This window comes from Dipodomys merriami, unplaced genomic scaffold, assembly GCF_024711535.1.
Source record: "Dipodomys merriami isolate MVZ:Mamm:240054 unplaced genomic scaffold, mDipMer1.0.p SCAF_3, whole genome shotgun sequence".
In the NCBI taxonomy this organism is placed as follows: domain Eukaryota; kingdom Metazoa; phylum Chordata; class Mammalia; order Rodentia; family Heteromyidae; genus Dipodomys; species Dipodomys merriami.
Window position 1 is genome coordinate 70,289,498 of NW_027204492.1, and position 22,754 is coordinate 70,312,251.

At 46.9% G+C, this 22,754-nt stretch overlaps 5 protein-coding genes across 5 annotated transcripts; all 5 read right to left on the reverse strand.

Annotated features, from left to right (window-relative positions):
- Positions 1-793: 793 nt before the first annotated feature.
- On the reverse strand, positions 794-1,030 carry LOC138839528 (ubiquitin-like protein 5). The gene has a single exon (XM_070039096.1). It carries the CDS (start codon positions 1,028-1,030, stop codon positions 809-811), a length of 222 nt encoding a protein of 73 aa, XP_069895197.1. The 3' UTR covers positions 794-808.
- A 9,514-nt stretch (positions 1,031-10,544) lies between these two features.
- On the reverse strand, positions 10,545-10,781 carry LOC138839529 (ubiquitin-like protein 5). The gene has a single exon (XM_070039097.1). It carries the CDS (start codon positions 10,779-10,781, stop codon positions 10,560-10,562), a length of 222 nt encoding a protein of 73 aa, XP_069895198.1. The 3' UTR covers positions 10,545-10,559.
- Positions 10,782-13,762: 2,981 nt separating this feature from the next.
- On the reverse strand, positions 13,763-13,999 carry LOC138839530 (ubiquitin-like protein 5). The gene has a single exon (XM_070039098.1). The coding sequence runs from the start codon at positions 13,997-13,999 to the stop codon at positions 13,778-13,780; it is 222 nt and encodes a 73-aa protein (XP_069895199.1). The 3' UTR covers positions 13,763-13,777.
- Positions 14,000-17,015: 3,016 nt separating this feature from the next.
- On the reverse strand, positions 17,016-17,252 carry LOC138839531 (ubiquitin-like protein 5). The gene has a single exon (XM_070039099.1). The coding sequence runs from the start codon at positions 17,250-17,252 to the stop codon at positions 17,031-17,033; it is 222 nt and encodes a 73-aa protein (XP_069895200.1). The 3' UTR covers positions 17,016-17,030.
- Positions 17,253-20,238: 2,986 nt separating this feature from the next.
- LOC138839532 (ubiquitin-like protein 5) lies at positions 20,239-20,475 on the reverse strand. Its single transcript, XM_070039101.1, has one exon. It carries the CDS (start codon positions 20,473-20,475, stop codon positions 20,254-20,256), a length of 222 nt encoding a protein of 73 aa, XP_069895202.1. The 3' UTR covers positions 20,239-20,253.
- Positions 20,476-22,754: the final 2,279 nt, after the last annotated feature.

The window sequence follows — 22,754 nt, forward strand, 5'->3', positions numbered from 1 at the left end:
CCTGGTTGGGTTTTGTTGTTGTTATTTTAGGGCGGGGGAGGATGGGAAGGGATGGGAAGGGGAAACAGAGGAGGAGGCTACAATGCTTGATAAGAAATGGACTCATTATCTTGCCCATGTAATTGTAACTCCTCTGTACAGTATTTTCACAATTAAAAAAAATAAGGGGGCTGGGAAGGTGGCTCAGTGGTAGAGTGCTTGCCTGGCATGCATGAGACCCTGGGTTCAATTCCTCACCACCACATAAGCAAAAAGAAAAAAAGCCGGAAGTGATGCTGTGGCTCAAGTGGTAGAGCGCTAGCCTTGAGCTGAAGAGCTGAGGGACAGCCCCCAGGCCCAAAGTTCAAGCCCCAAGACCGGACAACCCCCCAAAAAATATTTAGTTTGATGTGGACCTTCAAACACTCAAGCAAAACAAAATACAGCCTCTTATTTAACCCTCACAACATTTACATTGTTCATTTTTTCTCCTGGTAATCAAATATGCATTACATTTTCTCTACACAAATTTACTCAACCTTATTTTTAAATTTTATTTACAATTTTTATTGTTATTATAAAAGTGATATACACAGGGGTTACAGTGACATAAGTCAGGTTAGGAGTGCATTAATTTTGTGACAATGTCCCCCCTTCCCTGGCTATCTCCCAGTTTTTCCCTCCCATCCCCTCGCCCACAAGTTGTATAGTTCATTTTTTTTTTTTGCAGCATCTAAGTCTTTATTAATGAGAAATTTTCAAAACAAACATCCATAGCAATGGGAGAGCTGAGGTTGGAGCATGAGGAGAGGACAGGAGGAGGACTTCTCTACTGGTAGTAAAGTTCCAGGTTCATTCCATCATGGATTTCATAATCCCCCAGAGACACATGGTCCTTGAAAATCGTGTACCATTTTTTAAGGACAATTTTGTTCCAACGGGTGCCAGTTTGGGCAGCGATTAACTTCTTAAGGTCCCCGATGGTGTCATCGGTGTTGCACTTAACGCGGACTTTCTTCCCCAGACGGTCGTTGCAAACAACCTCGATCATCCTGGCGGATCTCGAATCTCGTCGAACCTTCTTCCGATGCCACAAACTCCTCACTGGAAACGCTTTGGTCTCGACCAAAGGAAATACTGGTGAAACCGGAAGCAGAAGTGACACACCGGAAGTCCCGGTCTCCTTTGCGTCCGGGTTGCCTGCACATGGGCAGTTCTTTAAGGTTCCGGTGTCGAAGTGGAAGTTGAGGGAGTCAACTCGCCTCTTTGCGGGGTCCTGATGAGATCGAATGTGTGAGTGTGTGTCTGTGTGTGTGTGTGTGTGTGTGTGTGTGTGTGTGTGAGTGTGTGTGTGTGTGAGTGTGTGTGTGTGTGTGTGTCTGTCTGTCTGTCTGTCTGGGCGAGTTCATGGCCAATGCCCAGCCTCACTTGAGACCCTTTAATGTGGAGTCTTGCTCCTTTGATGGGTATCAGTGGGATTCACGGGTCGGGCTCCACAAAGCCTTTTTGCTTTCTTTTTCTTTTTGGTGCTGGTCGTAGGGTTCGAACTCAGGACTTGGCGCTCGAGCTCCGTCTCTGGGCGCTGTCGCTGGCCTTTTTTTTTTTTTGCTCAAGACTCGCACTCTGCCACAGTCACGATGAAAGCTGGAAATTGCACCATTGCAAAAACTTTTGCTTCTGTACCTTCAGGAATCATTTTGTACCAGAATTCCGAGTTTGTGGGTACTAGTCGGATAGCCCCACTCCCTGCATTTAAGCATACACCTCCTGGCAAAGGATCTGGTTGAAGATTTCTTCTCCACGGAGATTTCTTCTCTCCCACCCCGGTTCGGTGAACCTAAATTGATTATTTTTGACAGGAATCCTCTTATTTGTTGTGTTATTATTATTGTCTGTCGTGGGGCTTGAACTCTGTGCCTGGCTGCTGTCCCTCAGCTCTTCTGCTCAAGGCCAGCGCTCTACCACTTGAGCCACTGCACCAAATCTGAGCATGGTGGTCAGATCTCTGCCTTCTGAGTAGCTAGGATTACAGATGTGAGCCACCAGCGCCTAGCTGCCAACATTCATCCCCGTGAAACAGCACCGCCCCCAATGACCCAAATCACCCTCCAGTAGGCCCCCACTTCTTTTTTTTTTTGTCAGTCATGGGGGTTGAACTGTGGGCCTGGGCGCTGTCCCTCAGCTCTTCAGCTGAAGACGAGTGCTCTACCACTTGAGCTACAGCGCCACTTCTGGTTTTCTAGTGGTTTATTGGAGATAGGATTCTCACAGTCTTTCCTGCCCCGGCTGGCTTTGAACCGCGATCCCCAGATTTCAGCCTCCTGAGTAGCTAGGATTACAGGCGTGAGCCACCAGCGCCTGGCTCAAGGCACTATGTTGAAAACAAACTTTACAACTTTGTGGGGGAGAGGAGGGAAGAGTTAGGGGGTAGGGGAAAAACAAAGGAGGGAGAGTAACAATGCGGGATAGGAAATGGACTCATTACCTTGTTCATTTAACTGTAACCCCTCTGTACAGTATCCTAACAATAAAAAATATTTTTTTAAAAAAATGATTTTACAAACTAGGGTACCTGAGGGCCAGGCAGACAGACACCTCTGCTCTTTGCAACCAGGTCTGGTAAGAAAATAGTTATATAATCACCAGTGTTTCCTGATTTATTTATATTTTGGGGGATTGAACAAAGAGCCTTGAGTAAGTCAGGTAAGCTTTCTATCATTGACCTGTTCCCTCAATCCTTGCTATTTTGGGATAATGTCTTCCTAACTGATCTCAACCTCTCAGTCCCCCTGCCTCAGCATTCTCAGTGAGAGGATTAGAGGTGTGTGTCACAGTCCCCAGTTAGGGGATATTTGTTTTTGTTTTGGGTTTGGGTTGGTCAGGGAGGGTTAACTCAGGGCCAGCCAGGGTGATGTCCCTGAGCTTTTTCACTCAAAGCTAGTGCTCTATCACTTGGAGCTACAGCACCACCTCCGGTTTTTGGCGGTTAATTGGAGAGAAGAGTCTCATGACCTTTCCTGCCTGGGATGGCTTTGCAATGTGATTCCCAAATTCAAACTCTTTTTTTTTCTTTTTTTTCTTTTTTCCAGGGCTGACAACCGAACCCACAGGGCTGAGAACCGAACCCACAGAGCTGAGAACCGAACCCAGGGCCTTGTGCTTGCAAGGCGGGCGCCCTTCCGCTGGGCTAAACCCCCAGCCCCCAAAATTCAAACTCTTTAGTAGCTAGCATTACTGGTGTGAGCCACCAGTACCTGGTTGGGTTTTGTTGTTGTTGTTATTGTTGTGTTAGGGCGGGGAGGATGGGAAGGGATGGGAAGGGGAAACAGAGGAGGAGGCTACAATGCTTGATAAGAAATGGACTCATTATCTTGCCCATGTACTTGTAACTCCTCTGAACAATATTTTCACAATTAAAAAAAATAAGGGGGCTGGGAAGGTGGCTCAGTGGTAGAGTGCTTGCCTTGCATGCATGAGACCCTGGGTTCAATTCCTCAGCAACACATAAGCAAAAAGAAAAAAAGCCGGAAGTGATGCTGTGGCTCAAGTGGTAGAGCGCTAGCCTTGAGCTGAAGAGCTGAGGGACAGCCCCCAGGCCCAAAGTTCAGGCCCCACGACCGGACCACCCCCCCAAAAAAATATTTAGTTTGATGTGGACCTTCAAACACTCAAGCAAAACAAAATACAGCCACTTATTTAACCCTCACAACATTTACATTGTTCATTTTTTCTCCTGGTAATCAAATATGCATTACATTTTCTCTACACAAATTTACTCAACCTCATTTTTTAATTTTATTTACAATTTTTATTGTTATTATAAAAGTGATATACACAGGGGTTACAGTGACATAAGTCAGGTTAGGAGTGCATTTCTTTTGTGACAATGTTCCCCCTTCCCTGGATATCTCCCAGTTTTTCCCTCTCATCCCCTCGCCCACAAGTTGTACAGTTCTTTTTTTTTTTTTTTTTTTTTTTTTTGCAGCATCTATGTCTTTATTAATGAGAATTTTTCAAAACAAACATCCATAGCAATGGGAGAGCTGAGGTTGGAGCATGAGGAGAGGACAGGAGGAGGACTTCTCTACTGGTAGTAAAGTTCCAGGTTCATTCCATCATGGATTTCATAATCCCCCAGAGACACATGGTCCTTGAAAATCGTGTACCATTTTTTAAGGACAATTTTGTTCCAACGGGTGCCAGTTTGGGCAGCGATTAACTTCTTAAGGTCCCCGATGGTGTCATCGGTGTTGCACTTAATGCGGACTTTCTTCCCCAGACGGTCGTTGCAAACAACCTCGATCATCCTGGCGGGATCTCGAATCTCGTCGAACCTTCTTCCGACGCCACAAACTCCTCACTGGAAACGCTTTGGTCTCGACCAAAGGAAATACTGGTGAAACCGGAAGCGGAAGTGACACACCGGAAGTCCCGGTCTCCTTTGCGTCCGGGTTGCCTGCACCTGGCCAGTTCTTTAAGGTTCCGGTGTCGAAGTGGAAGTTGAGGGAGTCAACTCGCCTTTTTGCGGGGTCCTGATGAGATCGAGTGTGTGTGTGTGTGTGTGTGTGTGTGTGTGTGTGTGTGTGTGTGTGTGTGTGTGTGTGTGTGTGTGTGAGTGTGTGTGTGTGTGTCTGTCTGTCTGTCTGTCTGTCTGGGCGAGTTCATGGCCAATGCCCAGCCTCACTTGAGACCCTTTTAATGTGGAGTCTTGCTCCTTTGATGGGTATCAGTGGGATTCACGGGTCGGGCTCCACAAAGCCTTTTTGCTTCCTTTTTCTTTTTGGTGCTGGTCGTAGGGTTCGAACTCAGGACTTGGCGCTCGAGCTCCGTCTCTGGGCGCTGTCGCTGGCCTTTTGTTTTTTTGCTCAAGACTGGCACTCTGCCACAGTCACGATGAAAGCTGGAAATTGCACCATTGCAAAAACTTTTGCTTCTGTACCTTCAGGAATCATTTTGTACCAGAATTCCGAGTTTGTGGGTACTAGTCGGATAGCCCCACTCCCTGCATTTAAGCATACACCTCCTGGCAAAGGATCTGGTTGAAGATTTCTTCTCCACGGAGATTTCTTCTCTCCCACCCCGGTTCGGTGAACCTAAATTGATTATTTTTGACAGGAATCCTCTTATTTGTTGTGTTATTATTATTGTCTGTCGTGGGGCTTGAACTCTGTGCCTGGCTGCTGTCCCTCAGCTCTTCTGCTCAAGGCCAGCGCTCTACCACTTGAGCCACTGCACCAAATCTGAGCATGGTGGTCAGATCTCTGCCTTCTGAGTAGCTAGGATTACAGATGTGAGCCACCAGCGCCTAGCTGCCAACATTCATCCCCGTGAAATGCACCCCCCGAATGACCCAAATCACCCTCCAGTAGGCCCCCACTTCTTTTTTTTTTTTTGTCAGTCATGGGGGTTGAACTCTGGGCCTGGGCGCTGTCCCTCAGCTCTTCAGCTGAAGACGAGTGCTCTACCACTTGAGCTACAGCGCCACTTCTGGTTTTCTAGTGGTTTATTGGAGATAGGATTCTCACAGTCTTTCCTGCCCGGGCTGGCTTTGAACCGCGATCCCCGGATCTCAGCCTCCTGAGTAGCTAGGATTACAGGCGTGAGCCACCAGCGCCTGGCTCAAGGCACTATGTTGAAAACAAACTTTACAACTTTGTGGGGGAGAGGAGGGAAGAGTTAGGGGGTAGGGGAAAAACAAAGGAGGGAGAGTAACAATGCTGGATAGGAAATAGACTCATTACCTTGTTCATTTAACTGTAACTCCTCTGTACAGTATCCTAACAATAAAAAATATTTTTTTTAAAAAATGATATTACAAACTAGGGTACCTGAGGGCCAGGCAGACAGACACCTCTGCTCTTTGCAACCAGGTCTGGTAAGAAAATAGTTATATAATCACCAGTGTTTCCTGATTTATTTATATTTTGGGGGATTGAACAAAGAGCCTTGAGTAAGTCAGGTAAGCTTTCTATCATTGACCTGTTCCCTCAATCCTTGCTATTTTGGGATAATGTCTTCCTAACTGATCTCAACCTCTCAGTCCCCCTGCCTCAGCATTCTCAGTGAGAGGATTAGAGGTGTGTGTCACAGTCCCCAGTTAGGGGATATTTGTTTTTGTTTTGGGTTTGGGTTGGTCAGGAAGGGTTAACTCAGGGCCAGCCAGGGTGATGTCCCTGAGCTTTTTCACTCAAAGCTAGTGCTCTATCACTTGGAGCTACAGCACCACCTCCGGTTTTTGGCGGTTAATTGGAGAGAAGAGTCTCATGACCTTTCCTGCCTGGGATGGCTTTGCAATGTGATTCCCAAATTCAAACTCTTTTTTTTTCTTTTTTTTCTTTTTTCCAGGGCTGAGAACCGAACCCACAGAGCTGAGAACCGTACCCAGGGCCTTGTGCTTGCCAGGCGGGCGCCCTTCCGCTGGGCTAAACCCCCAGCCCCCAAAATTCAAACTCTTTAGTAGCTAGGATTACTGGTGTGAGCTACCAGTACCTGGTTGGGTTTTGTTGTTGTTGTTGTTGTTGTTTTAGGGCGGGAGCATGGGAAGGGATGGGAAGGGGAAACAGAGGAGGAGGCTACAATGCTTGATAAGAAATGGACTCATTATCTTGCCCATGTACTTGTAACTCCTCTGAACTGTATTTTCACAATTAAAAAAAATAAGGGGGCTGGGAAGGTGGCTCAGTGGTAGAGTGCTTGCCTTGCATGCATGAGACCCTGGGTTCAATTCCTCAGCAACACATAAGCAAAAAGAAAAAAAGCCGGAAGTGATGCTGTGGCTCAAGTGGTAGAGCGCTAGCCTTGAGCTGAAGAGCTGAGGGACAGCCCCCAGGCCCAAAGTTCAGGCCCCACGACCGGACCCCCACCCCAAAAAAATATTTAGTTTGATGTGGACCTTCAAACACTCAAGCAAAACAAAATACAGCCACTTATTTAACCCTCACAACATTTACAATGTTCATTTTTTCTCCTGGTAATCAAATATGCATTACATTTTCTCTACACAAATTTACTCAACCTTATTTTTTAATTTTATTTACAATTTTTATTGTTATTATAAAAGTGATATACACAGGGGTTACAGTGACATAAGTCAGGTTAGGAGTGCATTAATTTTGTGACAATGTCCCCCCTTCCCTGGCTATCTCCCAGTTTTTCCCTCCCATCCCCTCGCCCACAAGTTGTATAGTTCATTTTTTTTTTTTGCAGCATCTAAGTCTTTATTAATGAGAATTTTTCAAAACAAACATCCATAGCAATGGGAGAGCTGAGGTTGGAGCATGAGGAGAGGACAGGAGGAGGACTTCTCTACTGGTAGTAAAGTTCCAGGTTCATTCCATCATGGATTTCATAATCCCCCAGAGACACATGGTCCTTGAAAATCGTGTACCATTTTTTAAGGACAATTTTGTTCCAATGGGTGCCAGTTTGGGCAGCGATTAACTTCTTAAGGTCCCCGATGGTGTCATCGGTGTTGCACTTAACGCGGACTTTCTTCCCCAGACGGTCGTTGCAAACAACCTCGATCATCCTGGCGGGATCTCGAATCTCGTCGAACCTTCTTCCGACGCCACAAACTCCTCACTGGAAACGCTTTGGTCTCGACCAAAGGAAATACTGGTGAAACCGGAAGCGGAAGTGACACACCGGAAGTCCCGATCTCCTTTGCGTCCGGGTTGCCTGCACCTGGCCAGTTCTTTAAGGTTCCGGTGTCGAAGTGGAAGTTGAGGGAGTCAACTCGCCTCTTTGCGGGGTCCTGATGAGATCGACTGTGTGTGTGTGTGTGTGTGTGTGTGTGTGTGTGTGTGTGTGTGTGTGTGTGTGTGTGTGTGTGTGTGTGTGTGTGTGTGTGTGTGTGAGTGTTTGTGTGTGTGAGTGTGTGTGTGTGTGTGTGTGTGTGTCTGTCTGTCTGTCTGTCTGGGCGAGTTCATGGCCAATGCCCAGCCTCACTTGAGACCCTTTTAATGTGGAGTCTTGCTCCTTTGATGGGTATCAGTGGGATTCACGGGTCGGGCTCCACAAAGCCTTTTTGCTTTCTTTTTCTTTTTGGTGCCGGTCGTAGGGTTCGAACTCAGGACTTGGCGCTCGAGCTCCGTCTCTGGGCGCTGTCGCTGGCCTTTTTTTTTTTTTGCTCAAGACTCGCACTCTGCCACAGTCACGATGAAAGCTGGAAATTGCACCATTGCAAAAACTTTTGCTTCTGTACCTTCAGGAATCATTTTGTACCAGAATTCCGAGTTTGTGGGTACTAGTCGGATAGCCCCACTCCCTGCATTTAAGCATACACCTCCTGGCAAAGGATCTGGTTGAAGATTTCTTCTCCACGGAGATTTCTTCTCTCCCACCCCGGTTCGGTGAACCTAAATTGATTATTTTTGACAGGAATCCTCTTATTTGTTGTGTTATTATTATTGTCTGTCGTGGGGCTTGAACTCTGTGCCTGGCTGCTGTCCCTCAGCTCTTCTGCTCAAGGCCAGCGCTCTACCACTTGAGCCACTGCACCAAATCTGAGCATGGTGGTCAGATCTCTGCCTTCTGAGTAGCTAGGATTACAGATGTGAGCCACCAGCGCCTAGCTGCCAACATTCATCCCCGTGAAACAGCACCCCCCCAATGACCCAAATCACCCTCCAGTAGGCCCCCACTTCTTTTTTTTTTTTGTCAGTCATAGGGGTTGAACTGTGGGCCTGGGCGCTGTCCCTCAACTCTTCAGCTGAAGACGAGTGCTCTACCACTTGAGCTACAGCGCCACTTCTGGTTTTCTAGTGGTTTATTGGAGATAGGATTCTCACAGTCTTTCCTGCCCGGGCTGGCTTTGAACCGCGATCCCCGGATCTCAGCCTCCTGAGTAGCTAGGATTACAGGCGTGAGCCACCAGCGCCCGGCTCAAGGCACTATGTTGAAAACAAACTTTACAACTTTGTGGGGGAGAGGAGGGAAGAGTTAGGGGGTAGGGGAAAAACAAAGGAGGGAGAGTAACAATGCTGGATAGGAAATGGACTCATTACCTTGTTCATTTAACTGTAACTCCTCTGTACAGTATCCTAACAATAAAAAATATTTTTTTTAAAAAAATGATATTACAAACTAGGGTACCTGAGGGCCAGGCAGACAGACACCTCTGCTCTTTGCAACCAGGTCTGGTAAGAAAATAGTTATATATTCACCAGTGTTTCCTGATTTATTTATATTTTGGGGGATTGAACAAAGAGCCTTGAGTAAGTCAGGTAAGCTTTCTATCATTGACCTGTTCCCTCAATCCTTGCTATTTTGGGATAATGTCTTCCTAACTGATCTCAACCTCTCAGTCCCCCTGCCTCAGCATTCTCAGTGAGAGGATTAGAGGTGTGTGTCACAGTCCCCAGTTAGGGGATATTTGTTTTTGTTTTGGGTTTGGGTTGGTCAGGAAGGGTTAACTCAGGGCCAGCCAGGGTGATGTCCCTGAGCTTTTTCACTCAAAGCTAGTGCTCTATCACTTGGAGCTACAGCACCACCTCCGGTTTTTGGCGGTTAATTGGAGAGAAGAGTCTCATGACCTTTCCTGCCTGGGATGGCTTTGCAATGTGATTCCCAAATTCAAACTCTTTTTTTTTCTTTTTTTTCTTTTTTCCAGGGCTGAGAACCGAACCCACAGAGCTGAGAACCGTACCCAGGGCCTTGTGCTTGCCAGGCGGGCGCCCTTCCGCTGGGCTAAACCCCCAGCCCCCAAAATTCAAACTCTTTAGTAGCTAGGATTACTGGTGTGAGCCACCAGTACCTGGTTGGGTTTTGTTGTTGTTGTTGTTGTTGTTGTTTTAGGGCGGGGAGGATGGGAAGGGATGGGAAGGGGAAACAGAGGAGGAGGCTACAATGCTTGATAAGAAATGGACTCATTATCTTGCCCATGTACTTGTAACTCCTCTGAACAGTATTTTCACAATTAAAAAAAATAAGGGGGCTGGGAAGGTGGCTCAGTTGTAGAGTGCTTGCCTTGCATGCGTGAGACCCTGGGTTCAATTCCTCAGCAACACATAAGCAAAAAGAAAAAAAGCCGGAAGTGATGCTGTGGCTCAAGTGGTAGAGCGCTAGCCTTGAGCTGAAGAGCTGAGGGACAGCCCCCAGGCCCAAAGTTCAAGCCCCACGACCGGAACCCCCCCAAAAAAATATTTAGTTTGATGTGGACCTTCAAACACTCAAGCAAAACAAAATACAGCCACTTATTTAACCCTCACAACATTTACATTGTTCATTTTTTCTCCTGGTAATCAAATATGCATTACATTTTCTCTACACAAATTTACTCAAACTTATTTTTTAATTGTATTTACAATTTTTATTGTTATTATAAAAGTGATATACACAGGGGTTACAGTGACATAAGTCAGGTTAGGAGTGCATTTCTTTTGTGACAATGTTCCCCCTTCCCTGGATATCTCCCAGTTTTTCCCTCCCATCCCCTCGCCCACAAGTTGTACAGTTCTTTTTTTTTTTTTTTTTTTTTGCAGCATCTATGTCTTTATTAATGAGAATTTTTCAAAACAAACATCCATAGCAATGGGAGAGCTGAGGTTGGAGCATGAGGAGAGGACAGGAGGAGGACTTCTCTACTGGTAGTAAAGTTCCAGGTTCATTCCATCATGGATTTCATAATCCCCCAGAGACACATGGTCCTTGAAAATCGTGTACCATTTTTTAAGGACAATTTTGTTCCAACGGGTGCCAGTTTGGGCAGCGATTAACTTCTTAAGGTCCCCGATGGTGTCATCGGTGTTGCACTTAACGCGGACTTTCTTCCCCAGACGGTCGTTGCAAACAACCTCGATCATCCTGGCAGGATCTCGAATCTCGTCGAACCTTCTTCCGATGCCACAAACTCCTCACTGGAAACGCTTTGGTCTCGACCAAAGGAAATACTGGTGAAACCGGAAGCGGAAGTGACACACCGGAAGTCCCGGTCTCCTTTGCGTCCGGGTTGCCTGCACCTGGCCAGTTCTTTAAGGTTCCGGTATCGAAGTGGAAGTTGAGGGAGTCAACTCGCCTTTTTGCGGGGTCCTGATGAGATCGAGTGTGTGTGTGTGTGTGTGTGTGTGTGTGTGTGTGTGTGTGTGTGTGTGTGTGTGTGTGTGTGTGAGTGTGTGTGTGTGTGTCTGTCTGTCTTTCTGTCTGTCTGGGCGAGTTCATGGCCAATGCCCAGCCTCACTTGAGACCCTTTTAATGTGGAGTCTTGCTCCTTTGATGGGTATCAGTGGGATTCACGGGTCGGGCTCCACAAAGCCTTTTTGCTTCCTTTTTCTTTTTGGTGCTGGTCGTAGGGTTCGAACTCAGGACTTGGCGCTCGAGCTCCGTCTCTGGGCGCTGTCGCTGGCCTTTTTTTTTTTTTGCTCAAGACTCGCACTCTGCCACAGTCACGATGAAAGCTGGAAATTGCACCATTGCAAAAACTTTTGCTTCTGTACCTTCAGGAATCATTTTGTACCAGAATTCCGAGTTTGTGGGTACTAGTCGGATAGCCCCACTCCCTGCATTTAAGCATACACCTCCTGGCAAAGGATCTGGTTGAAGATTTCTTCTCCACGGAGATTTCTTCTCTCCCACCCCGGTTCGGTGAACCTAAATTGATTATTTTTGACAGGAATCCTCTTATTTGTTGTGTTATTATTATTGTCTGTCATGGGGCTTGAACTCTGTGCCTGGCTGTTGTCCCTCAGCTCTTCTGCTCAAGGCCAGCGCTCTACCACTTGAGCCACTGCACCAAATCTGAGCATGGTGGTCAGATCTCTGCCTTCTGAGTAGCTAGGATTACAGATGTGAGCCACCAGCGCCTAGCTGCCAACATTCATCCCCGTGAAATGCACCCCCCGAATGACCCAAATCACCCTCCAGTAGGCCCCCACTTTTTTTTTTTTTTTTGTCAGTCATGGGGGTTGAACTCTGGGCCTGGGCGCTGTCCCTCAGCTCTTCAGCTGAAGACGAGTGCTCTACCACTTGAGCTACAGCGCCACTTCTGGTTTTCTAGTGGTTTATTGGAGATAGGATTCTCACAGTCTTTCCTGCCCGGGCTGGCTTTGAACCGCGATCCCCGGATCTCAGCCTCCTGAGTAGCTAGGATTACAGGCGTGAGCCACCAGCGCCTGGCTCAAGGCACTATGTTGAAAACAAACTTTACAACTTTGTGGGGGAGAGGAGGGAAGAGTTAGGGGGTAGGGGAAAAACAAAGGAGGGAGAGTAACAATGCTGGATAGGAAATAGACTCATTACCTTGTTCATTTAACTGTAACTCCTCTGTACAGTATCCTAACAATAAAAAATATTTTTTTTAAAAAATGATATTACAAACTAGGGTACCTGAGGGCCAGGCAGACAGACACCTCTGCTCTTTGCAACCAGGTCTGGTAAGAAAATAGTTATATAATCACCAGTGTTTCCTGATTTATTTATATTTTGGGGGATTGAACAAAGAGCCTTGAGTAAGTCAGGTAAGCTTTCTATCATTGACCTGTTCCCTCAATCCTTGCTATTTTGGGATAATGTCTTCCTAACTGATCTCAACCTCTCAGTCCCCCTGCCTCAGCATTCTCAGTGAGAGGATTAGAGGTGTGTGTCACAGTCCCCAGTTAGGGGATATTTGTTTTTGTTTTGGGTTTGGGTTGGTCAGGAAGGGTTAACTCAGGGCCAGCCAGGGTGATGTCCCTGAGCTTTTTCACTCAAAGCTAGTGCTCTATCACTTGGAGCTACAGCACCACCTCCGGTTTTTGGCGGTTAATTGGAGAGAAGAGTCTCATGAACTTTCCTGCCTGGGATGGCTTTGCAATGTGATTCCCAAATTCAAACTCTTTTTTTTTCTTTTTTTTCTTTTTTCCAGGGCTGAGAACCGAACCCACAGAGCTGAGAACCGTACCCAGGGCCTTGTGCTTGCCAGGCGGGCGCCCTTCCGCTGGGCTAAACCCCCAGCCCCCAAAATTCAAACTCTTTAGTAGCTAGGATTACTGGTGTGAGCTACCAGTACCTGGTTGGGTTTTGTTGTTGTTGTTGTTGTTGTTTTAGGGCGGGAGCATGGGAAGGGATGGGAAGGGGAAACAGAGGAGGAGGCTACAATGCTTGATAAGAAATGGACTCATTATCTTGCCCATGTACTTGTAACTCCTCTGAACTGTATTTTCACAATTAAAAAAAATAAGGGGGCTGGGAAGGTGGCTCAGTGGTAGAGTGCTTGCCTTGCATGCATGAGACCCTGGGTTCAATTCCTCAGCAACACATAAGCAAAAAGAAAAAAAGCCGGAAGTGATGCTGTGGCTCAAGTGGTAGAGCGCTAGCCTTGAGCTGAAGAGCTGAGGGACAGCCCCCAGGCCCAAAGTTCAGGCCCCACGACCGGACCCCCACCCCAAAAAAATATTTAGTTTGATGTGGACCTTCAAACACTCAAGCAAAACAAAATACAGCCACTTATTTAACCCTCACAACATTTACATTGTTCATTTTTTCTCCTGGTAATCAAATATGCATTACATTTTCTCTACACAAATTTACTCAACCTTATTTTTTAATTTTATTTACAATTTTTATTGTTATTATAAAAGTGATATACACAGGGGTTACAGTGACATAAGTCAGGTTAGGAGTGCATTAATTTTGTGACAATGTCCCCCCTTCCCTGGCTATCTCCCAGTTTTTCCCTCCCATCCCCTCGCCCACAAGTTGTATAGTTCATTTTTTTTTTTTGCAGCATCTAAGTCTTTATTAATGAGAATTTTTCAAAACAAACATCCATAGCAATGGGAGAGCTGAGGTTGGAGCATGAGGAGAGGACAGGAGGAGGACTTCTCTACTGGTAGTAAAGTTCCAGGTTCATTCCATCATGGATTTCATAATCCCCCAGAGACACATGGTCCTTGAAAATCGTGTACCATTTTTTAAGGACAATTTTGTTCCAACGGGTGCCAGTTTGGGCAGCGATTAACTTCTTAAGGTCCCCGATGGTGTCATCGGTGTTGCACTTAACGCGGACTTTCTTCCCCAGACGGTCGTTGCAAACAACCTCGATCATCCTGGCGGGATCTCGAATCTCGTCGAACCTTCTTCCGACGCCACAAACTCCTCACTGGAAACGCTTTGGTCTCGACCAAAGGAAATACTGGTGAAACCGGAAGCGGAAGTGACACACCGGAAGTCCCGGTCTCCTTTGCGTCCGGGTTGCCTGCACCTGGCCAGTTCTTTAAGGTTCCGGTGTCGAAGTGGAAGTTGAGGGAGTCAACTCGCCTCTTTGCGGGGTCCTGATGAGATCGAGTGTGTGTGTGTGTGTGTGTGTGTGTGTGTGTGTGTGTGTGTGTGTGTGTGTGTGTGTGTGTGTGTGTGTGTGTGTGTGTGTGAGTGTTTGTGTGTGTGAGTGTGTGTGTGTGTGTGTCTGTCTGTCTGTCTGTCTGTCTGGGCGAGTTCATGGCCAATGCCCAGCCTCACTTGAGACCCTTTTAATGTGGAGTCTTGCTCCTTTGATGGGTATCAGTGGGATTCACGGGTCGGGCTCCACAAAGCCTTTTTGCTTTCTTTTTCTTTTTGGTGCCGGTCGTAGGGTTCGAACTCAGGACTTGGCGCTCGAGCTCCGTCTCTGGGCGCTGTCGCTGGCCTTTTTTTTTTTTTGCTCAAGACTCGCACTCTGCCACAGTCACGATGAAAGCTGGAAATTGCACCATTGCAAAAACTTTTGCTTCTGTACCTTCAGGAATCATTTTGTACCAGAATTCCGAGTTTGTGGGTACTAGTCGGATAGCCCCACTCCCTGCATTTAAGCATACACCTCCTGGCAAAGGATCTGGTTGAAGATTTCTTCTCCACGGAGATTTCTTCTCTCCCACCCCGGTTCGGTGAACCTAAATTGATTATTTTTGACAGGAATCCTCTTATTTGTTGTGTTATTATTATTGTCTGTCGTGGGGCTTGAACTCTGTGCCTGGCTGCTGTCCCTCAGCTCTTCTGCTCAAGGCCAGCGCTCTACCACTTGAGCCACTGCACCAAATCTGAGCATGGTGGTCAGATCTCTGCCTTCTGAGTAGCTAGGATTACAGATGTGAGCCACCAGCGCCTAGCTGCCAACATTCATCCCCGTGAAACAGCACCCCCCCAATGACCCAAATCACCCTCCAGTAGGCCCCCACTTCTTTTTTTTTTTGTCAGTCATAGGGGTTGAACTGTGGGCCTGGGCGCTGTCCCTCAACTCTTCAGCTGAAGACGAGTGCTCTACCACTTGAGCTACAGCGCCACTTCTGGTTTTCTAGTGGTTTATTGGAGATAGGATTCTCACAGTCTTTCCTGCCCGGGCTGGCTTTGAACCGCGATCCCCGGATCTCAGCCTCCTGAGTAGCTAGGATTACAGGCGTGAGCCACCAGCGCCCGGCTCAAGGCACTATGTTGAAAACAAACTTTACAACTTTGTGGGGGAGAGGAGTGAAGAGTTAGGGGGTAGGGGAAAAACAAAGGAGGGAGAGTAACAATGCTGGATAGGAAATAGACTCATTACCTTGTTCATTTAACTGTAACTCCTCTGTACAGTATCCTAACAATAAAAAATATTTTTTTTAAAAAATGATATTACAAACTAGGGTACCTGAGGGCCAGGCAGACAGACACCTCTGCTCTTTGCAACCAGGTCTGGTAAGAAAATAGTTATATAATCACCAGTGTTTCCTGATTTATTTATATTTTGGGGGATTGAACAAAGAGCCTTGAGTAAGTCAGGTAAGCTTTCTATCATTGACCTGTTCCCTCAATCCTTGCTATTTTGGGATAATGTCTTCCTAACTGATCTCAACCTCTCAGTCCCCCTGCCTCAGCATTCTCAGTGAGAGGATTAGAGGTGTGTGTCACAGTCCCCAGTTAGGGGATATTTGTTTTTGTTTTGGGTTTGGGTTGGTCAGGAAGGGTTAACTCAGGGCCAGCCAGGGTGATGTCCCTGAGCTTTTTCACTCAAAGCTAGTGCTCTATCACTTGGAGCTACAGCACCACCTCCGGTTTTTGGCGGTTAATTGGAGAGAAGAGTCTCATGAACTTTCCTGCCTGGGATGGCTTTGCAATGTGATTCCCAAATTCAAACTCTTTTTTTTTCTTTTTTTTCTTTTTTCCAGGGCTGAGAACCGAACCCACAGAGCTGAGAACCGTACCCAGGGCCTTGTGCTTGCCAGGCGGGCGCCCTTCCGCTGGGCTAAACCCCCAGCCCCCAAAATTCAAACTCTTTAGTAGCTAGGATTACTGGTGTGAGCTACCAGTACCTGGTTGGGTTTTGTTGTTGTTGTTGTTGTTGTTTTAGGGCGGGAGCATGGGAAGGGATGGGAAGGGGAAACAGAGGAGGAGGCTACAATGCTTGATAAGAAATGGACTCATTATCTTGCCCATGTACTTGTAACTCCTCTGAACTGTATTTTCACAATTAAAAAAAATAAGGGGGCTGGGAAGGTGGCTCAGTGGTAGAGTGCTTGCCTTGCATGCATGAGACCCTGGGTTCAATTCCTCAGCAACACATAAGCAAAAAGAAAAAAAGCCGGAAGTGATGCTGTGGCTCAAGTGGTAGAGCGCTAGCCTTGAGCTGAAGAGCTGAGGGACAGCCCCCAGGCCCAAAGTTCAGGCCCCACGACCGGACCCCCACCCCAAAAAAATATTTAGTTTGATGTGGACCTTCAAACACTCAAGCAAAACAAAATACAGCCACTTATTTAACCCTCACAACATTTACATTGTTCATTTTTTCTCCTGGTAATCAAATATGCATTACATTTTCTCTACACAAATTTACTCAACCTTATTTTTTAATTTTATTTACAATTTTTATTGTTATTATAAAAGTGATATACACAGGGGTTACAGTGACATAAGTCAGGTTAGGAGTGCATTAATTTTGTGACAATGTCCCCCCTTCCCTGGCTATCTCCCAGTTTTTCCCTCCCATCCCCTCGCCCACAAGTTGTATAGTTCATTTTTTTTTTTTGCAGCATCTAAGTCTTTATTAATGAGAATTTTTCAAAACAAACATCCATAGCAATGGGAGAGCTGAGGTTGGAGCATGAGGAGAGGACAGGAGGAGGACTTCTCTACTGGTAGTAAAGTTCCAGGTTCATTCCATCATGGATTTCATAATCCCCCAGAGACACATGGTCCTTGAAAATCGTGTACCATTTTTTAAGGACAATTTTGTTCCAACGGGTGCCAGTTTGGGCAGCGATTAACTTCTTAAGGTCCCCGATGGTGTCATCGGTGTTGCACTTAACGCGGACTTTCTTCCCCAGACGGTCGTTGCAAACAACCTCGATCATCCTGGCGGGATCTCGAATCTCGTCGAACCTTCTTCCGACGCCACAAACTCCTCACTGGAAACGCTTTGGTCTCGACCAAAGGAAATACTGGTGAAACCGGAAGCGGAAGTGACACACCGGAAGTCCCGGTCTCCTTTGCGTCCGGGTTGCCTGCACCTGGCCAGTTCTTTAAGGTTCCGGTGTCGAAGTGGAAGTTGAGGGAGTCAACTCGCCTCTTTGCGGGGTCCTGATGAGATCGAGTGTGTGTGTGTGTGTGTGTGTGTGTGTGTGTGTGTGTGTGTGTGTGTGTGTGAGTGTTTGTGTGTGTGAGTGTGTGTGTGTGTGTGTCTGTCTGTCTGTCTGTCTGTCTGGGCGAGTTCATGGCCAATGCCCAGCCTCACTTGAGACCCTTTTAATGTGGAGTCTTGCTCCTTTGATGGGTATCAGTGGGATTCACGGGTCGGGCTCCACAAAGCCTTTTTGCTTTCTTTTTCTTTTTGGTGCCGGTCGTAGGGTTCGAACTCAGGACTTGGCGCTCGAGCTCCGTCTCTGGGCGCTGTCGCTGGCCTTTTTTTTTTTTTGCTCAAGACTCGCACTCTGCCACAGTCACGATGAAAGCTGGAAATTGCACCATTGCAAAAACTTTTGCTTCTGTACCTTCAGGAATCATTTTGTACCAGAATTCCGAGTTTGTGGGTACTAGTCGGATAGCCCCACTCCCTGCATTTAAGCATACACCTCCTGGCAAAGGATCTGGTTGAAGATTTCTTCTCCACGGAGATTTCTTCTCTCCCACCCCGGTTCGGTGAACCTAAATTGATTATTTTTGACAGGAATCCTCTTATTTGTTGTGTTATTATTATTGTCTGTCGTGGGGCTTGAACTCTGTGCCTGGCTGCTGTCCCTCAGCTCTTCTGCTCAAGGCCAGCGCTCTACCACTTGAGCCACTGCACCAAATCTGAGCATGGTGGTCAGATCTCTGCCTTCTGAGTAGCTAGGATTACAGATGTGAGCCACCAGCGCCTAGCTGCCAACATTCATCCCCGTGAAACAGCACCCCCCCAATGACCCAAATCACCCTCCAGTAGGCCCCCACTTCTTTTTTTTTTTGTCAGTCATAGGGGTTGAACTGTGGGCCTGGGCGCTGTCCCTCAACTCTTCAGCTGAAGACGAGTGCTCTACCACTTGAGCTACAGCGCCACTTCTGGTTTTCTAGTGGTTTATTGGAGATAGGATTCTCACAGTCTTTCCTGCCCGGGCTGGCTTTGAACCGCGATCCCCGGATCTCAGCCTCCTGAGTAGCTAGGATTACAGGCGTGAGCCACCAGCGCCCGGCTCAAGGCACTATGTTGAAAACAAACTTTACAACTTTGTGGGGGAGAGGAGTGAAGAGTTAGGGGGTAGGGGAAAAACAAAGGAGGGAGAGTAACAATGCTGGATAGGAAATAGACTCATTACCTTGTTCATTTAACTGTAACTCCTCTGTACAGTATCCTAACAATAAAAAATATTTTTTTTAAAAAATGATATTACAAACTAGGGTACCTGAGGGCCAGGCAGACAGACACCTCTGCTCTTTGCAACCAGGTCTGGTAAGAAAATAGTTATATAATCACCAGTGTTTCCTGATTTATTTATATTTTGGGGGATTGAACAAAGAGCCTTGAGTAAGTCAGGTAAGCTTTCTATCATTGACCTGTTCCCTCAATCCTTGCTATTTTGGGATAATGTCTTCCTAACTGATCTCAACCTCTCAGTCCCCCTGCCTCAGCATTCTCAGTGAGAGGATTAGAGGTGTGTGTCACAGTCCCCAGTTAGGGGATATTTGTTTTTGTTTTGGGTTTGGGTTGGTCAGGAAGGGTTAACTCAGGGCCAGCCAGGGTGATGTCCCTGAGCTTTTTCACTCAAAGCTAGTGCTCTATCACTTGGAGCTACAGCACCACCTCCGGTTTTTGGCGGTTAATTGGAGAGAAGAGTCTCATGAACTTTCCTGCCTGGGATGGCTTTGCAATGTGATTCCCAAATTCAAACTCTTTTTTTTTCTTTTTTTTCTTTTTTCCAGGGCTGAGAACCGAACCCACAGAGCTGAGAACCGTACCCAGGGCCTTGTGCTTGCCAGGCGGGCGCCCTTCCGCTGGGCTAAACCCCCAGCCCCCAAAATTCAAACTCTTTAGTAGCTAGGATTACTGGTGTGAGCTACCAGTACCTGGTTGGGTTTTGTTGTTGTTGTTGTTGTTGTTTTAGGGCGGGAGCATGGGAAGGGATGGGAAGGGGAAACAGAGGAGGAGGCTACAATGCTTGATAAGAAATGGACTCATTATCTTGCCCATGTACTTGTAACTCCTCTGAACTGTATTTTCACAATTAAAAAAAATAAGGGGGCTGGGAAGGTGGCTCAGTGGTAGAGTGCTTGCCTTGCATGCATGAGACCCTGGGTTCAATTCCTCAGCAACACATAAGCAAAAAGAAAAAAAGCCGGAAGTGATGCTGTGGCTCAAGTGGTAGAGCGCTAGCCTTGAGCTGAAGAGCTGAGGGACAGCCCCCAGGCCCAAAGTTCAGGCCCCACGACCGGACCCCCACCCCAAAAAAATATTTAGTTTGATGTGGACCTTCAAACACTCAAGCAAAACAAAATACAGCCACTTATTTAACCCTCACAACATTTACATTGTTCATTTTTTCTCCTGGTAATCAAATATGCATTACATTTTCTCTACACAAATTTACTCAACCTTATTTTTTAATTTTATTTACAATTTTTATTGTTATTATAAAAGTGATATACACAGGGGTTACAGTGACATAAGTCAGGTTAGGAGTGCATTAATTTTGTGACAATGTCCCCCCTTCCCTGGCTATCTCCCAGTTTTTCCCTCCCATCCCCTCGCCCACAAGTTGTATAGTTCATTTTTTTTTTTTGCAGCATCTAAGTCTTTATTAATGAGAATTTTTCAAAACAAACATCCATAGCAATGGGAGAGCTGAGGTTGGAGCATGAGGAGAGGACAGGAGGAGGACTTCTCTACTGGTAGTAAAGTTCCAGGTTCATTCCATCATGGATTTCATAATCCCCCAGAGACACATGGTCCTTGAAAATCGTGTACCATTTTTTAAGGACAATTTTGTTCCAACGGGTGCCAGTTTGGGCAGCGATTAACTTCTTAAGGTCCCCGATGGTGTCATCGGTGTTGCACTTAACGCGGACTTTCTTCCCCAGACGGTCGTTGCAAACAACCTCGATCATCCTGGCGGGATCTCGAATCTCGTCGAACCTTCTTCCGACGCCACAAACTCCTCACTGGAAACGCTTTGGTCTCGACCAAAGGAAATACTGGTGAAACCGGAAGCGGAAGTGACACACCGGAAGTCCCGGTCTCCTTTGCGTCCGGGTTGCCTGCACCTGGCCAGTTCTTTAAGGTTCCGGTGTCGAAGTGGAAGTTGAGGGAGTCAACTCGCCTCTTTGCGGGGTCCTGATGAGATCGAGTGTGTGTGTGTGTGTGTGTGTGTGTGTGTGTGTGTGTGTGTGTGTGTGTGTGAGTGTTTGTGTGTGTGAGTGTGTGTGTGTGTGTGTCTGTCTGTCTGTCTGTCTGTCTGGGCGAGTTCATGGCCAATGCCCAGCCTCACTTGAGACCCTTTTAATGTGGAGTCTTGCTCCTTTGATGGGTATCAGTGGGATTCACGGGTCGGGCTCCACAAAGCCTTTTTGCTTTCTTTTTCTTTTTGGTGCCGGTCGTAGGGTTCGAACTCAGGACTTGGCGCTCGAGCTCCGTCTCTGGGCGCTGTCGCTGGCCTTTTTTTTTTTTTGCTCAAGACTCGCACTCTGCCACAGTCACGATGAAAGCTGGAAATTGCACCATTGCAAAAACTTTTGCTTCTGTACCTTCAGGAATCATTTTGTACCAGAATTCCGAGTTTGTGGGTACTAGTCGGATAGCCCCACTCCCTGCATTTAAGCATACACCTCCTGGCAAAGGATCTGGTTGAAGATTTCTTCTCCACGGAGATTTCTTCTCTCCCACCCCGGTTCGGTGAACCTAAATTGATTATTTTTGACAGGAATCCTCTTATTTGTTGTGTTATTATTATTGTCTGTCGTGGGGCTTGAACTCTGTGCCTGGCTGCTGTCCCTCAGCTCTTCTGCTCAAGGCCAGCGCTCTACCACTTGAGCCACTGCACCAAATCTGAGCATGGTGGTCAGATCTCTGCCTTCTGAGTAGCTAGGATTACAGATGTGAGCCACCAGCGCCTAGCTGCCAACATTCATCCCCGTGAAACAGCACCCCCCGAATGACCCAAATCACCCTCCAGTAGGCCCCCACTTCTTTTTTTTTTTGTCAGTCATAGGGGTTGAACTGTGGGCCTGGGCGCTGTCCCTCAACTCTTCAGCTGAAGACGAGTGCTCTACCACTTGAGCTACAGCGCCACTTCTGGTTTTCTAGTGGTTTATTGGAGATAGGATTCTCACAGTCTTTCCTGCCCGGGCTGGCTTTGAACCGCGATCCCCGGATCTCAGCCTCCTGAGTAGCTAGGATTACAGGCGTGAGCCACCAGCGCCCGGCTCAAGGCACTATGTTGAAAACAAACTTTACAACTTTGTGGGGGAGAGGAGTGAAGAGTTAGGGGGTAGGGGAAAAACAAAGGAGGGAGAGTAACAATGCTGGATAGGAAATGGACTCATTACCTTGTTCATTTAACTGTAACTCCTCTGTACAGTATCCTAACAATAAAAAATATTTTTTTTAAAAAAATGATATTACAAACTAGGGTACCTGAGGGCCAGGCAGACAGACACCTCTGCTCTTTGCAACCAGGTCTGGTAAGAAAATAGTTATATAATCACCAGTGTTTCCTGATTTATTTATATTTTGGGGGATTGAACAAAGAGCCTTGAGTAAGTCAGGTAAGCTTTCTATCATTGACCTGTTCCCTCAATCCTTGCTATTTTGGGATAATGTCTTCCTAACTGATCTCAACCTCTCAGTCCCCCTGCCTCAGCATTCTCAGTGAGAGGATTAGAGGTGTGTGTCACAGTCCCCAGTTAGGGGATATTTGTTTTTGTTTTGGGTTTGGGTTGGTCAGGAAGGGTTAACTCAGGGCCAGCCAGGGTGATGTCCCTGAGCTTTTTCACTCAAAGCTAGTGCTCTATCACTTGGAGCTACAGCACCACCTCCGGTTTTTGGCGGTTAATTGGAGAGAAGAGTCTCATGACCTTTCCTGCCTGGGATGGCTTTGCAATGTGATTCCCAAATTCAAACTCTTTTTTTTTCTTTTTTTTCTTTTTTCCAGGGCTGAGAACCGAACCCACAGAGCTGAGAACCGTACCCAGGGCCTTGTGCTTGCCAGGCGGGCGCCCTTCCGCTGGGCTAAACCCCCAGCCCCCAAAATTCAAACTCTTTAGTAGCTAGGATTACTGGTGTGAGCCACCAGTACCTGGTTGGGTTTTGTTGTTGTTGTTGTTGTTGTTGTTTTAGGGCGGGGAGGATGGGAAGGGATGGGAAGGGGAAACAGAGGAGGAGGCTACAA